General features: G+C 38.3%; 1 protein-coding gene across 1 annotated transcript in view; it reads right to left on the reverse strand.

Moving 5' to 3' along the window:
- Positions 1-9,660, reverse strand: part of LOC127834372 (uncharacterized) — a 30,135-nt gene extending 20,475 nt beyond the window's left edge. The window contains exon 1 of the mRNA XM_052360152.1: positions 9,584-9,660. Coding sequence (XP_052216112.1) covers positions 9,584-9,595 — 12 coding nt within the window. The 5' untranslated portion in view covers positions 9,596-9,660. The remainder of the gene's footprint in view (positions 1-9,583) is intronic.
- Positions 9,661-11,965: the final 2,305 nt, after the last annotated feature.

The raw sequence follows: 11,965 nt of genomic DNA on the forward strand, positions 1-11,965 counted from the left end.
AAAATTAATTCTGGACAATTGTCATCAAGACTGAGTCATCAATGTGGTCATAGAGTGGTAACAAGCTCTTTCTAATTAGACCTGGTGACTTAAAGCGTGTATATACGATTTTTGTATATGTGTTTAATTGTAATATATTGATAAAATATGTTACAATAACACAATATAGGCAAGAAAAATTATACATTAAAGCCGAATTTCATAAAATGCAGCAAAGACAAATTAGCGCCCCGAGCCGATAGTGACGTACATATTTTCCTACAATAACGAGGGGTGTTCCAGAAGTTCGTATATTTCGCTATAACTTATTACTATGCTGGTAAAAGTCAATGAAATTTACATATTATACAAACCAATTATCACGGACTTTATATATAAGCTAAAAATGCATGAATTCCATAAAGCGCGTTTGAAACGCGTTGCCATAGAGACCTCAGTAACGACATGCGGCGCACGTGTGTATTTTATTATAAGCATGAGCGTTACGCGAATTTAAATTTGATTTAAATGTCGTTGATAAACAGTATTTACGGCAAATTTTACGTTACAGCTCCTAAGTCCTCCTTACAGCCCGGATTTGGCCCCTATGGACTTCCGCGTCTTCCCGGAAGTTAAATCACAGTTGCGCGGTATTCGCTTTGCAAGTAAACAGAAACTTACAGTTGAAGCAAAGCGAATCGTGTCGTCTTTTGACGCTGACTGGTATAGAGACACTTTTGACAAGTGGATTTCTCGACACATAAAGTGCATTTGCGTTGGAGGTGATTATGTGGAAAAGATTTGACAGTTGTTAACTTCATAACGTCATTGACGTTGAACAGAAACGTTACACGTGGGCAGGGACCTATACAAACAGTATAGGTCCCTGACGTGCATCGGTGTGCGCATTGTGCACATGTTTAAATCTCTGATATATATTCATTGTTTTATGTATTTCCATGATATTTGGAGAGTATATTTGGAAAGGACGAAATATTCTTAACATGCTATTTGTTTGTCCATTTATGTTACCAAATGAAAGTTATAGCGAATATCCACGAACTTCTGGAACACCCCTCGTAAATTTAGATGCACATCGTACATGTATGGTATACATGCTGGCGAATTCGGCTGTACAGCCGTTTTCAATTTCAGAATTAAATATCTGGCTTATTTCGCATTTTTCGACACATGTTCTTCTTAACTTTTATTTTAATTTATATTGAAATATATATATAATAAGTTTTTTACACAGTTTATATAAATTCATAAATATTTGACAAAATCGTATATATCCGCTTTAAAAGTGTTTAGAAGATAGATGCAATAATCCAACTCACAGCTATTGACATCAATTTTATACACAAAGGTGAGACATATTTTTGTAACATGGTTTTTGGCTATATCAGGAAGAACTTTGATTTGTACATATGTACATAATTATGTACTCATAAAAGCTCAATTAAAGAAATTGTCAGGATACAGGGCCCTGAATCCATTTTAGGGGAAGCGGGTCGCTACCCTCATGAGGGGGAATTTTCGAGGCGTTTCCCTTTTTGGGGGATTTTTCGGCGTAAGCTGCATAAGCCAGCTTTTCACCTTAGCCTGACCTTTGTAAGTGTCCAATAAAATTCCAATAAAATTTCCCGCGGCTAGGTACGAATGAATACACTTCATTTATTCCATTGGCTGATTTGAGTATACCACCAGAACATTGGAAACATATCCGCGTCTTTGTAACACTGTTTTACTGTATGAAACAATTTTATCTCGAATGAAAAGGCTTAATAGATAGAACAGTTTTACACTCAATTCTTGACATCAATACAGTTTGTGCTTACACCTTTTATTTTCAGAGTATTACCAGCGCAAGAGCGTTTATACTTCAAAGGCTATGTTCTCATATTTAGTACTTACTTCCTTATTCCTGTCAACATGTTAACATGTAAAAGTATAAAGAGCAATGGAAGCGAGGCCTCACTTTAAAGCATTGCATTTCAACCCGCGAGGTATATCGGGTCAATTCGCGGACATTCAGAGTTTATATACAGGTCATCACCGGAGTTGGCGGCCAGTAAAATAATCGTTATATAATAAAGACGCTATCCGTGAACTAGGTGACCTGGAATTTTCTTTAGACCAGAAATATGTTAAATGAAGATATTCAGCAATATAATTATGGTATGTAAATAATAGATTCTTAATGTGTTTTCAACAATACAATGATAAATATTATTGTTGATAAATTTAACAATAATTATTCGTCCATATTGCCTAATGTACTAAAGTGATATTATGAGCATGCAACAGTTTATAGGTGTCTATCGCAACCGTTGATTATTTTTGATGTTTCTACTTCATATACACTTATATTAATTAATGCAGCATCATCATACTAAAACAATATACCGGTACCAGAAAGAGAAAAATAATGCATTTGAATATCAACCGTACTTTCGTTTGACAACTGATCATGCGTTTACGAGTTGAACCTAAATTTAGTTTAAAGGGATCTTTTCACGCTTTGGTAAATTGACAAAATTGAAAAAAGTTGTTTCAGATTTGTAAGTTTTCGTTTTAGTTATGATATTTGTGAGGAAACAGTAATACTGAACATTAACCATGCTCTAATATAGCCATTATATGCATCTTTTGACGATTTTAAAACCTAAAAATTATAAAGCGTTGCAACGCGAAACGATTGAATAATTTGGAGAGTTCTGTTTTTGTCGTTAAATTTTGTGAAACTACGAAGATTGCTTATATAAGGTATAAAATACGTCAAGAATGTGTACTCGGCGGAATAGCTCAGTAGGCTAAAGCGTTTTTACTTCAGGACTCTGGGAGGACTCCAGGGGTCACTGGTTCGAAACCTGCTCCGGGCAATGTTTTTTTCCTTTTTTTAATTTTTTTCTTGATTTTTTACTGGAGCTTTTACGATCCAATGTTTACATTTATCAATATAAAGCATTTAATGAATAAGTTAAAAAAATGCCAAAATCTGTGAAAAGGCCCCTTTAAGTGCAGATTTGTTCATACGACACAAAGACACGAAATTGTTTTACGGATCATTTCAGCTTACAGGACTGGGTGGGTCACGTAAGAATATCGAATATAAAATATATTTTTATAAACAACTGGTAGCAAGGTGAGTTGCAGATAATTAATCAGTAACCACATTTTAACTAACTATTTTGACCTGTTAATTCTTTTCAGCTCAATTCAACAGTGCAAAATGCCCATAATATCACTTTAAGCATTAGCACGATGATAATTGATACTGTTAATAATCGAATCAAATAGCAATGCCCGACAAACCACTAAAACAGGTTTGTTCGAAGAACGCGCCTATAAATACGGATACTTCTCGTGTGGCCGGTTGACTCATATGTTTAAATTTCACTTCCATTCTTCTTGTGGTTTTCTGTTTTGTATCTATAGGTTTATGACCAGCAATATGTTATAATGTAAAATAAGCCGCGAAAACTCCCCGTAACATCCCGTACTGCGTGTGATGCAGCTAAGAACTGCACAGAAAAAGACATTCGCTATCCTTGATCTCATTCATTAAACTATTTACGCCGTATATCTTTTTTAAAGATATTTCTTGTTTTACTTACTCTCTTATTATTACATTTGTGGTACGAAGCGGTTTTGGAACAAACACAACTCCCTGATAACTGAAGTTAAAACCCCCGTTAGATCTCTCTTCCTGTGCGCCATATTTTGAAGATACAAGCTAACGTTGTGAAGATAACTAAATCACCAAGAATTCCCGATAATTCTCGGCATCACTCTGTCCAGCTGTGGAGGATTGATTGCGGGACTACTCTTGTACCTAGGTGAGTACAATATTGGCGCTGCAAGCTAAAATCGAACGTATTTCTGAGAATTACATGTCGTGAAAAATTCTCGAAATTTTTGTTCATCTCTTTTCTTTCTTCTTTCTTGGGAATTACAGGTCGCCAAAAATTCCCAATATCCTTTTTTCTCCTTTCTTATTACGCGAGGATTAAAGGTAAGAACCTCTCAAGATTTTCTATTTTCTCCTACTTCATCTTACCTTACACAATTTTCTCGCACTTTCGATTGGTGTGAACAGTTGGTTAGGTAGTCGTAGAGCAACAATTTGGAGTCTTCATCAAACTAGCACAGTTATTTAAACAAATAAAACAAAAAGGAATAAATTTTCTTCCTTTATTTTCCTCAAATCACATTTTCACACTTTCCAAATTAGTGTGAATTTTGGTCACGTGGTTGGAGAACAGCAATTTAATTTATAAGAAATCAGCAAGATTCATTTTGTAACAGAGCAAATCATGGTAAACAATAACTAAATAAATAGCCACAGCATTAGCATTCTGCTAGTGTAATAGAAATGTCTTTACTGAGACAGTAATAACTAAACAAACACACATGGTATTTGAATAATTATTTTATTATCAAATTACTGTTCCAGATAATTAACAGAATAATACATCTGATCGGCTAGTTTGCTGTCACTTCAGCCCATCGCTTGAAGCCAGTTAGTACCAGGGTGTGTAAGTTGCTTCAGCGTCTTGCTTGAAGCTCCACTTGCCAGCTACAGTGTTTGGCTGCTTCAGAATCTTGCTTGGAGCTCCACGTGCTTTCAACATTAACAACTAGATTCTATTTTCCTATTTTCTGTTGGGACGTTACATTTTTAGAATTTAATTGCTTAAAGGGACACTACATTTTTTTAAATCAATTGCTTAAAGGGACACTACATTTTTTTTATTAATTAAAGGGACATTACATTTTTGGAAATTAATTTAATAACTAATTTAAGTTTGCTTGGCATTACAAACTATTTAAAGGGGCACTTCATTTTTAGAAATTATTTTCTTAAAGGACCATTACATTTTAATACTTTTTTTTATATATACTATTTTGTCTTTGCCTGCCCCCGTCCCGCATTAACAATCATGTTACATCGAATATCGGCACTTGTCCCCATTAATACAGCATCTGAAACACAACTACGGTCACTGCCTGGTATTGAGGTCCGTACAGCAAATGCAATTATTGATTACCGGGAGAGGGTGGGACCTATTGATGAAGAAAAACTGTCGATGATCCCATACATTAGAATATCAAAAGATTTGCTGGATCTGATAGATTTCAATCCGTATGGTCAGCAATACCCGACTACTCAACATGACGAAATGGACAAATTTTCAGACACGTTCCATAGATCAAGCTTACATGACTCTTACTACCATGGTGCTCAAATGCCATATGCAGACTCTGATGTAAACTTCAACAGTCGGTTCCTAGGCCGCGACAAGTCATACTTGAACCACGATTACACATCAGCAAGCGCTGATGTGGATTATCCTGCCACTGACTTGCGATCGACGTACCAACCTGAAAGCAAGCATCCTTTTGCGGGATACTCGCCTAGGCTTTCAAACCAGCGTCCTGCAAGAAGGTTCGGATATGCTAACCGAACACCTGCAAATCACCTGACCTACTCCGATCAAGGTCACAGGGACCAGCAAATGAAAAGAATTGGCAACTTACCTAAGACGTTAACTTATGATGGAAAATCCAACTGAAGGGTTTTATATGTGAAATTTTCGAAATACACAGAAGCTCAGCATTGGACAGCACAAGATTGCAAAGACTACCTGTGTTGGTGCCTTACAGGAAAAGCGGGTGATTTCTTTGCAAATCTGTTGGAGAAGTACGATGACATGGAGTACTTCGACATTATCAAGTGTTTTGAGAAACGATTTGGTTATCAAGATTTACCTGAAACAGCTACAATTGCCTTCAACACTGCTCGACAGGAGGGGGAGGAGGACCTTGATAATTTGGCAGACCGAATCATGACATTAGCCACTAAAGCTTTTCGGGATCTACCCGAAGACTATATGAATCGCCAGGCAGTCCTACGCTTCTGTCACGGTTGCTTCAACAAGGAAGCCGGTGAGATGGCAGCGAATGCTCGCCCATCTACCATGGAGGCACCAGTGGACAAGGTGAAGTGGGCGGTCCACACTCACACCGCTGTCCATGGCCGTGTCAAACAAGATGTTAGACAGACATCTGTCCAAGACATTAGCCAAGGCTGTTCCGTATATGCACTGAAAGAGGAGTCACAAAGCCCAACTGGTCAGAGTACACTGACTCGATTGGGAGGCTGTGAGAAACGTCTTAACACAATTGAACAACAGATCAGCCAGATCAAGACCTCTGTTGATACCATCCTCAAGCGCCTTCTGTACAGACAACCTCGCTCTGCATCGCCGTCCCCGAACAGACTTCCTCCAACACTTCAGTGTCAACTGCAAAGAAAATCATTACATTACAGATTGTCAACGCCGAAAAAGTGACAGCAGTAAACATGTCCAATTTACTGGGGAAAAGGAAGAGAACGAGGAACATTTAAACTCTTCCGGGTCGGACAAAAAGGGCGAAGCCCGACCCCAGTGCTAAATAGCCCAGTCCATGATGAAGATAGGGATTTAATTAAAGACAGGAAGACTGCCACGCAAAAGGTCAAGAAGTACAACCATGTTATACATGGCCTTAGTCTTCGACGTTTGTTCAATGAGAAGCTTATCGGTCGGGATAAACTGACTGCACTCTGAACTCGCCTGCAAAAGAGCCAGGTACAGACGAGGCTGATTTGAAACGTCTCTTCCAAGAAACAGCATTAGGAGATCAGTATACACCTGATTACACAGAGAATGAAAAAGAGGTTCAGCTGTCTTGGGAATGCCCGAGCCCTAAGGAATACGCACAGCAAAACCATCTACAGAGGAGAGGGAAAAACCTAAGCAAACCATGGTAACAGATGACAACCCAACTGAATCTGATAGGTCAGAAGTCAGACCAGAAGAAGACAATGATCAAGTTGTGGTTCTTCAATTGTAACTAAATTCCATGTTTAGGATTCCGCTTAAGTTGCAAAGTGTTGAGACAAACGCAGTGATTGATACTGCAGCTGAGGTGATTATTATCTCAGACAGGATGTGTCATAGACTACCGGAACCGCCAAGAGTTATCAAGAAGCTGAGGCTTAACACTGCAGGCAGAGATATGTCTATAGGTGGATTTGTTTGCGGACCTCTTACAATAAAGATTGGCGAGTCTTAATTAGAGGAAAACGTGTATGTGGCACCAATTCAGAATGATATGCTTCTCGGACTTGACTCCATGCGTAAATACAAGATGTTGGTAAATATCCCTGAGGAGCATGTGCACATTGAGCATTCCAATGCATAACAACCTATGCAGGAAGAAATCGCTAGTGTCACTGTGTGCCGGACTACTGTGATTCCACCCAGTACCTTCAAGAATAAGGAATGTGAACTTAACAAAGACTTAATGGCATTTGTGGTAAAACAATGTGGCGGTGGGAATGTAGCTATTCCTCTAACATTGTACAGTCATGAAAATAAACCCAATGTATGTGTAATGAATATGACTGTAGAACCTGTTGAGAATAGCATTCCCCAAGTTGCACCCCTCATGTCAGGATATAAGACCTGGTATCCTGGGAAGAAAGGGTTTGGAGCTGCAGTGGGTATACACGCCAAAGAGGTGCAGTTTTTCCCGCAGTCCGAATTCGAGGAGCTCAGGAGCCTCCTGGGTTAAAAACAGTCGTTGCCCTGGGTGAGATCGGTTTAGACTGATGTGCACCCGAATCAACTTGGAAACTACAAGAGGAGATACTAATAAAGGTCTTAAAACTCAGTATGCCTATCCGTCCAGTGATTCTACACATGCGAGACGCTGCGGATCAGCACTGCGGAGAAGATGGGGCTAGATGTGAGAGCTAATGTTGCCCCAACTCAACGTATCCATCTCCATTGTTTCACCGGAACTGTGGAGCAAGTGGTGAGCTGGCTGGAGACCTTTCCGAAGTGCTACTTTGGAGTAACGGGCATGGTGAAGGAGTTTGATAACTTCCAGAAAGTGGCACTTAGGAAAATTCCGAAGGGCCATCTGCTTCTTGAAAACGATCCTCCCTATTTTAGAGCCAGGCAGGCAAGTGCGAGTACCCCAGCATTCATCGGAGAGGTGGCACTGGAAGTCAGCCAAATAAGGGGGGAGACAGTGGAAGAATTCCTGGATTTCACATCAGCCAACACCTGCATCTTGTACCAGATGTAATCCTAGGTCAGCGAAGCCAGACATGGGAGTTAGGATCCTAAGCTCGCAAACACATTTATTTTGTTAGTGTTACCAGTATTCACTTTAATAAGGCCTTGATGAAACTTTCGTACTAATGAATATCATAAACTTGGTTGGCATGGCCAGACTGAGATCTTTACACCAATACCACATGGACACTGTATTCTGATGAGTCAAGATTCTACAGTGAAATCAATATGATGAAGGTGTTACCAGCTCCATTATGATAGAACAGGGGGGAGTGTTGTACGAAGCGGTTTTGGGACGAACACAACTCCCTGATAACTGAAGTAAAAACCCTGTTAGATCTCTCTTCCTGTGCGCCATATTTTGAAGATACAAGCTAACGTCGTAAAGACACTAATTCACCAAGAATTCCTGATTATTCTCGGCATCACTCTGTCCAGCTGTGGAGGATTGATTGCGGGACTACTCTTGTACCTAGGTGAGTACAATACACTTGTACATATTTGCACTATATTTATTTCTTTTTTCATAATTAAGTATGTTTTACAAGATAAAATTGAAATAGTATTGAGATATTATAATCATGAGACACATCTTTAAAAGAAAAAAAAATATTTTTTTTTAATCAGGGGGAATTTTATCAATTTTCCCCCCACAACCCAAAAGGGGAAAAAAGTATACTTTTCAGGGCCCTGGGATATACACATTCTGAACCAAGTTTCATCAATCTTCCCAGCAAACAAAAGACGTCTTTTTATGGTTGTTAAGACGTTGTTCTGGGCAGAACAACGTCTTAACAACCATAAAAAGACGTCTTTTGTTTGCTGGGTTGTGGCCTCTAGAGTGGTAGCGTTGCATTGTTCACAACCCACACAGCATGACAATTTAGGTCAGACATTCACATATTTCAATGGTCACAATTTTGCAAAAACAACAAATTGAACCTACGCAAACATTGTTGTATTTCAACGCCAACAATTTGATGCATGTAATTTCAGTTTCTTGAAATAAAATGAAAAAGTATGTTAATTTTACACTTTTTTTCAAAATAAGGTCGCTTTAAATGGATTGATAATCAATTTAGATAAAAGGGATTTGACCATGTTGACGGTGTTCACAGACACAGATGACAGACTCACAGAGATGGTTGAACATGTTGAAATGCCGATTTTCCTTAGATAAAAGGGACTTGACCATGTTGACGGTGTTCACAGACACAGATGACAGACTCACAGAGATGGTTGAACATGTTGAAATGCCGATTTTCCTTAGATAAAAGGGACCTGACCATGTTGACGGTGTTCACAGACACAGATGACAGACTCACAGAGATGGTTGAACATGTTGAAATGCCGATTTTCCAACTGTTTATGAGTGGACTATCAAATTGACAGACAATTGATTGAATACATCGTGTTATTGTGAAATACCATTTATTTTTCTAAAAAGTACTTTTCCATGCAGTACTTACATGCAAAATCATGTCTATGAGTAACCGTCACATGAATCAACTTCTTTCCTTGTTTACATTTGGAAGTTCAAGGTCGTTTTAGTAAGCAAAAGAAAATTAGACGAAAAGAAAAAAGACGTACGAAAAGATTCACAAATCCTGAACATGAAATTTCTTCTTTTACTTACATTTAGACAGAAAGCTTTTGTTCCAAGACCGACTTATTTTATACAGTAACGATGTTATTGTTATCTAAAGAATCCTAATACAACTGAAATCCTATTCAGCTTCTAGGGAAGGGGTGAAATGCTTTTGTTGATGAAACTTGCGACCCACCTTTTTGCTTGTGTGCACGTGATATTGCTGTTCAATGTCACGTATTTTATTTATTTAAAAGCAATATAATACTAGTAAAGTAACACAATTATTCAACAGACAATTTGAATCAAAGCGCTGAATGCACTGAAGTTGTTCGGTGTTGCATAATCTTAGACGCATCTCAGTTTTTAAAAGTAGCGACACAGACTTCACTTGGGTTTGAAAAAGTGCACCTAAAAACCGTTAAACAGCAGCTTATAAGATAAAGTTCATGTTAATGTATTCTTTCACAACTAACCTTTCAAAAGTTCATATGCAATTAATGGTAAGCGTTTCTTCGAAATCTCATTACCCAGTACGAGGCTCACTTTGTAAACACGGTGCGTACATGCATTATATGCAATCCACGATATAAAAATTACTAGGTCATCACTGGGAAAAGAAAATATACATTTCAAGAGAAAAATGATTATTCTCGTTGAAAATACAGTTTGATCAGTATTTTTTATCGGGGTTGGAGCAATAGAATGATCGTTTCCGAAAAATGATCCGCTACTGGGGAAGATCCGTTACTGGCGACCAAACTGTATGTTGGCGACCAAACTGTATGTTATAGCTTTTTATATCGCAAGTTTGAAATGAACACAACCCATTCAAATTTATAAAGAGTGTGTCTTAAAGCACAGTTCGAGATGTGTTTTTGTTTTCAAATCATTAATAAAAATGATAATTTAAGCTTCATTTTATGAAAACAGGGCTTAATGCATAACGGTATGCATTAATTGTCATCCCAGTACCAGAAACTCTTTAAACGAAAAACGCCATTAAATCAGAAAGTGTCGTCCTTGATTGGCTTGTGCGAATTGCACAGGCTAATCTTATTTGACATGCATTCAGCACAGTTTTTCCTAAAAGCAGCAAATAATTTTATTATGTACAGATTTCAATGATAAACACTAGACTGGCCAATGTCGTCTTACATGCTGTTAAACACTATTGATCATATATATACACACACTGCAGTGTACCAGTAGTAAACTATAATCAGGCAGATGTGTTGGTTATCGTTCCTAGCGTAGAAGAGCAGACGCTCCTAGCATTCGTCGTCTGCATAATTTTACTGCAGGTAGTGCAACAGGCAGTAGTTATCGTTCATAGCGTAGCTAAGCGCATACTGACTTGCAAACCTTGCTATGTAAAATAAGTTGTGAGCGTCTCGCTCACAACTTCAACATGTTTTTGAATACCGTGTTAAACTAATCCTCAAAATTGTAATCTGCAACAGACGTTTTAAAAAACCTGCTTCCCCCAACTTGCAGCGAATTACAGCTGTAACTAGGTACTGTTTTTAAGAGATTTTTAGGTGTAGCATCTCCCTGTGGCATTGACTCATCTTGATTACTAAATTGATGGCGACATTCCTTCCATCAACCCTGCACATCAAATTTATATGTGTCGCGTTCTGAGAAAACTGGGCTTAATGCATGTGTGTAGTGTCGTCCCAGATTAGCCTGTGCAGACGGCACAGGCTAGTCAGTGATGACACTTTCCGCTTTTATGGTATTTTTAGTCCCTCCTTACCGAAAATCAAGTTAAGGTGGAAAGTGTCGTCCCTGATTAAACGCCATTAAATCAGAAAGTGTCGTCCTTGATTGGCTTGTGCGAATTGCACAGGCTAATCTTATTTGACATGCATTCAGCACAGTTTTTCCTAAAAGCAGCAAATAATTTTATTATGTACAGATTTCAATGATAAACACTAGACTGGCCAATGTCGTCTTACATGCTGTTAAACACTATTGATCATATATATACACACACTGCAGTGTACCAGTAGTAAACTATAATCAGGCAGATGTGTTGGTTATCGTTCCTAGCGTAGAAGAGCAGACGCTCCTAGCATTCGTCGTCTGCATAATTTTACTGCAGGTAGTGCAACAGGCAGTAGTTATCGTTCATAGCGTAGCTAAGCGCATACTGACTTGCAAACCTTGCTATGTAAAATAAGTTGTGAGCGTCTCGCTCACAACTTCAACATGTTTTTGAATACCGTGTTAAACTAATCCTCAAAATTGTAATCTGCAA

Source organism: Dreissena polymorpha, chromosome 6 (assembly GCF_020536995.1).
Source record: "Dreissena polymorpha isolate Duluth1 chromosome 6, UMN_Dpol_1.0, whole genome shotgun sequence".
NCBI lineage: Eukaryota > Metazoa > Mollusca > Bivalvia > Myida > Dreissenidae > Dreissena > Dreissena polymorpha.